This window comes from Pelodiscus sinensis, chromosome 11, assembly GCF_052426305.1.
Source record: "Pelodiscus sinensis isolate ZL-2025 chromosome 11, ASM5242630v1, whole genome shotgun sequence".
NCBI classification, from domain to species: domain Eukaryota; kingdom Metazoa; phylum Chordata; order Testudines; family Trionychidae; genus Pelodiscus; species Pelodiscus sinensis.
Window position 1 is genome coordinate 19,106,703 of NC_143062.1, and position 5,260 is coordinate 19,111,962.

Sequence of the window (5,260 nt, forward strand, 5' to 3'; positions counted from 1 at the left end):
CATCTGAGCTGCGCTTTCTGTCTGGGCCTGCAGGCCACCCCCACCCCCAAACAAAGGGTGCTGCTTTGCAGCTTGAAAAAGGAGTTTCCATGGGTAAAGGGGAAGTGAAGTGAAATTGAGGGCACCTCCCTCCCTCAGACTCATCAGCAATGCTCATCGCTTTGGTTCCAAGCTCTATTTCTTTGCCTGCTTTTATTATAGATTCATGGGTGGTGAGGCCAGCAGAACCTCCTGGGTCACAGGCCCTAGGACTGCCCTGACTCAATTTCTGGTTCAACAGTGGCACCTATTTCAGAAAAAAAAATCCCAGCTTGATTTTAAAATGCCAGAGAATCTTCCCCCACCCCCTGGGAAGTTGCGCCAATGGTTAATTCAGCCGCTCCTCCTCCCCAAATGTATTTCCAATCTGTATTTGTCTAGGGTCAGCTTCCAGTCCTAGGTGCTTTTAAATGTGCAGTAATTTTCACTCCCTCTGCCACCAGTGTACAGGGATTTGAACCCAGAAAAGATAGTCCTGGGAGCCACTAGATTGTCCTTCATCTATGGGGCCAGGAGAAGTACTTCCCCAAGTGCCATTATTCCTGGAAACTCCTGGCTACAAGATACCAAGGCCAAGTGCTTGGATTCAGATAGTTCAGAGGGTCATGAGGACATGTGAGTTCCAGGGATGTAACACACTTAGAAGTGGGTTGGAGCTAACGCTGACGGCTTTGGGCCATGCACCCCCAAATTATCCCATCACTGCTGCATCTCTTGCTCCGGTCTACAAAGGACTGGGTGGTGACAGGCTACTGGGCACAAAGCCTCAAGGTAAATGCCTTGCCCTAGACGGACTGGCTCCAGTGAGTTACTGGGGCCGTTCTCACCAGCACGTGATCTCTTGGTGCTGCTGCAGCAGGGGCTCGCACCAGTGGAGCCCTATCAATGGTGTAGCAGCAGGGCAGATTGACGGGAGAGCCTGCATACGTAATGCTAGTAAATGCCAGATCCCAGCAAGGTGGCCTGGGGTGGGGGAAATGTTCTGTGACTGACTTCTAGCCTTGGCCCCTGTGTCCTTTGAGTGTGTGAAGTGCCTAGAATCTCACAGGAGACGTTGAAGGACAAGGCCTGTGTAATACAGAGCATGGGCTGAGGGAGGAGGTAGGGGGGTTCTGGAGCCATGCAAATTGTGCTGGGAACTTGGACCTGGTGGGAGGAGGCAGTAAGATGCAGAAGGAGCACTGAAAATAACCAGCCGTCAAGTCGCCCATGCTGCAGGAAAGAGGTTTATTGCTGGTAGTGAAGTGGGTCCAAAACCCAGTGGGAACAGAAAGAGCCCAGGGGCTCATTAAATGGAGATGATAAATCAATTCAGAAGTAGAGGAATTAGGTGATTTTCAACCCGTTTGGATTCAAGACTCTGAAGGATGAGAGGAAAGAAGTGCAAGACGGAGCCAGCCTGTCTCCTGAAGAGCTTTGATGCTGGAGCAGACATTTTGGTGCATGGTCATCTTGGCATTAGCCAGAGTGGGGTTCAGTGACTGACCAACTTGCAACGCTGATCTATCTGCATCTTGTGGAGCCAGGGCTCAGACCAGATCTGGAACTCACAGTGCACTTTCTAGGGGTGGAATGAAACACATTAGAACAGGGATGACTCTCAGAGGGGTTCCCAGTGAAACCCGGCTGTCCCCCCCAGCCTCATTGTAACCTTGGGCAAGTCATGTGTTTCTGTGCCTCAGTTTTCCCGCTTGGTGAAATGGGGGCCATGAAGCTAAAGTCGTTGCTATGCGTGCAGTGGTGAGATGCTTGACACTGGAAAAGCTAACAGAGCTCAGTGCTCAGTACATCTCCACCCCTGTATTTTGTGTGATTCTTCTCACACCCAGCCTGGCGGCAGGGCAGTGCTGCTCAGAGAAGGGAATTAAACCCGGCTTCCCTGGGCCTCAAGTTCATGATCTCCTCATCCACCACCCTTGTGACTCTGCCCAGTGGCCGCCTGCCTACTCCCTCCCAGAATCAGCTCAAGCAGTGTCAGCTTTTAACCTGCCCCCATTCTGTGCCCAGCAACTCCTGCTGTTTACCCTCCAGTTAGATCCACGATGAGGTGGATTGGGCTGGGAAAGCAGCAAGGCAAGAAGAGCAAAGGGCTGCAGGCTGACTCCCTCTGCCCCACACCAAGCTAATCCGCTGCTGCACCGTTGCCAAGGCCAGTGGAGGTTGCAGTCAAGGCTCACAACAGAGTCTGGCTGAGCTTGCTCCAGGCCCCCCTTCTCCCTGCAGTGTGGGCTGGGGCCAGCCTGGGCCCATGATACTTAGGAGCCGATGACCGTGATACACGATTTCACAGCATTAAGCCCGATGGAAACGTTTCCCTTTGCTCTGTTGTTCTCAAAAGCAGCGCCCAGCAGAGCGAAACTCGGACCCGACAGCCAGAGAACAATGGGTGTCAGCCCCTCCCTGGTCTGGGCCCCTCTCCCCTTCCCACTGGTTGTCCAAGTAGATGAAAAGGGCTTTGCCACAGGGAGTGTCCCTCAGTTGGGCTCCACCCAGTGCCTGGCATGAGGGGAACCCCCCATCTCCCTGGGGAAACATGGCTTTAATCATCACAGAATTTGTGGCAAACCAAACTGGTGCCCTGAACCCCCGAACAGCCCCAGTCCAGTCCTCTCACCTTCTGCTGAGGTAGGGGCGGCAGGAGGCACTTGTCCAGCTCCTCGAGGCCATCCTGGTTCTTCCTGCACAGCGTCTCCTCCAGCTCCATGGTCAGATGTAGCAAGAGTCCGCCCACCACCTGGAGGAACCACAAGGAGCCCAGCATGGCCGTGAGTCCCAGCCCCACACCCAGCCCTGAATGCCAGGGAACACGAGGGGATGAGCTTTGAGCCTCCCCATTGCCACATGCTGCCCCTCAGGCCATGTCCGAGTGAGGGAAAGGGGCGGTGTCAGATTGCCCCCCTCGGGTATGATCTGGGTTCAACGCCCTTTGCAGGCATCCAGGGATTTGCTGCCAATACCCCAGGGGCATTAGTGCCAGTCCCTGTGTCACACAGGGCAAGGAGTAGGAGTGAAGGGAAAGGGCAAAGTTACCAAAGGCCTCTCATTGGGCGAAGCCTTGAGCTGGGTTTTCAGTGAGGCAGAGGGACGCCCAACTGGCCAGTCTTGCGCAAGAACTTATGCAAATGAGGTGTGGCAATGAATATTATTGTGCCTCGTTTGCATACTTAATGAGCTGCCATTTTGCCCAAGGGGCTTTTGCGCAAGAGACATTCTGCCGCTTATATTCATCGCTGTGCCTCATTTACATATGTTCTTGCACAAGACTGGGCAGTGTAGAGATAGCCCCAGGTACCAGCCTCGTTGCCCACCCTCCTGGGGGTCCAAACTATCCATCTCTTTCTCTTGCTCTCCCCTCACATCCAAGCCCCACCAGCTTACTTCTACCTGCACACTGCAGGCTTGCCCACCCAGCTCTGCCCCCTCCATCCCAGCCCCAGCAAGCCCCTCACCCTTACCCCCCACCCTGCTCCCTATAGCACCTGCACTCACTCACCTGCTTCTGGGCACTCAGCACTGGTAGCCCCCGGCTGTAGTAGAGGCTTTTACTGCGCTGGTTGTAGGTCTGTACGGCCATGTGTGCCGCCTGCTGGACTTCGGGGTCTGACACTGGCACAGTGTGCAGCCCCCCAGGAATACAGGCTCCCAGAGTGAAGAGAACCCCCAGGAAGAGCAGCAAGCACAGCCAGGGCCCTGCCTCTGCTGCCGGGAACGCCATGGCTGAGAATGGCCAGAGCTGGGGATGGGATGCTAAGATATAGGCAGTGAGCCCCACCCTCTTGCACACCCACATGGGGCGGGTACCCTGCTCCTGATGGCTCCACCCACATTGGCCTCCCACCCACATGGAGTAGAGAAATTCCATCCCACATTAGATACAACTCAAGGTTAGATGAGAGCAAAACCCTCATGGCCTGATCCAGCCACTAAGGGCCAGGGGAAAGGGCCTTTATGGCCCAGATCATCCCAGAATTCCCCATTACGTGGAGCATTTCTTGCGCCTCCTGAAACAACTGGTAATGGCCACTGTCATAGACGAAATGCCAGGTTAGATGGGCTCAGTGTTCGAAATGGGTGTGTCCAGTCCTAGGGGAGTCCAGCCCTGATAGAGAGCCCCACTCATAGCAGATGGAGACAGGTCCGGCCTTAGGGCAAAGCGAGGAAGGCAGTTGCCTTGTGCCCCGCACCTTCAGGGCCCCGCGCCGCCTGGGACCTGCCCACCCGGCCACTCACTCGCTGCCCTGGCTGCAAGCTGCCCAGCCACACGGTGCAGCCAGCCACAGCACGCTGCCTTGGGCCCTCCAAACGCTTTGGCTGAGCCTGGATGGAGAAACAGCCCCTTCCAGGGACCCCTGCTAGCCGACACATGGAGCTCCACCCACCGGGGGTACCGTGCCAGGTCTCAGTTACATTTCCCTGGTGGTTGGCTATTAGTCAGGCAATGGCACCAATTGATGGTTTTCCTTTGTACCAAATCCATAGTATTTATGGAAGTACAAGTGCAAGGAGCTTGGGCACCAGTGACTTCCATTTGCCTGTCATGGCCTCTGTTATGTTCTCCCCAATGTACCCATATGGCCATAGGGGCCTGGTTCTGATCTGAGTCGGAGAGGTGAGGGTCACACTAATTCCAGCTGGGCTCCCAATTCCAGCTGGGCTCCCTGGCATGGAGCTGTCCCCACAGGAAAGTTGTGGTGTCCCGAAGCACATGCTATGTCCCCAAGCTGTACCCCTCCTTCACTCTCTCTCTAAGAACATAAGAACATAAGAACGGCCGTACTGGGTCAGACCAAAGGTCCATCTAGCCCAGTATCTTGTCTACCGACAGTGGCCAGCACCAGGTGCCCCAGAGGGGGTAGACCGAAGACAATGATCAAGTGATTTGTCTCCTGCCATCCCTCTCCAGCCTCTGACAAACAGAGGCCAAGGACACCATTTTATCCCCTGGCTAATAGCCTTTTATGGACCTAACCTCCATGAATTTATCCAGCTTCTCTTTAAACTCTATTATAGTCCTAGCCTTCACAGCCTCCTCTGGCAAGGAGTTCCACAGGTTGACAACACGCTCTGTGAAGAAGAACTTCCTTTTATTAGTTTTAAACCTGCTACCCATTAATTTCATTTGGTGTCCTCTAGTTCTTCTATTATGGGAACTAATAACTTTTCTTTATCAGCCCTCTCCACACCACTCATGATTTTATAGACCTCTATCATATCCCCCCTC

General features: G+C 54.2%; 1 protein-coding gene across 1 annotated transcript; it reads right to left on the minus strand.

Moving 5' to 3' along the window:
* Window positions 1-1,136: 1,136 nt before the first annotated feature.
* LOC102451680 (cystatin-like) lies at window positions 1,137-3,754 on the minus strand. Its single transcript, XM_006129752.5, has 3 exons — window positions 3,533-3,754; window positions 2,654-2,773; window positions 1,137-1,600 (listed from the first exon to the last, which is right to left on the minus strand). The coding sequence occupies exons 1-3, from the start codon at window positions 3,752-3,754 to the stop codon at window positions 1,514-1,516; spliced, it is 429 nt and encodes a 142-aa protein (XP_006129814.4). The 3' UTR covers window positions 1,137-1,513.
* Between the last annotated feature and the right edge of the window lie 1,506 nt (window positions 3,755-5,260).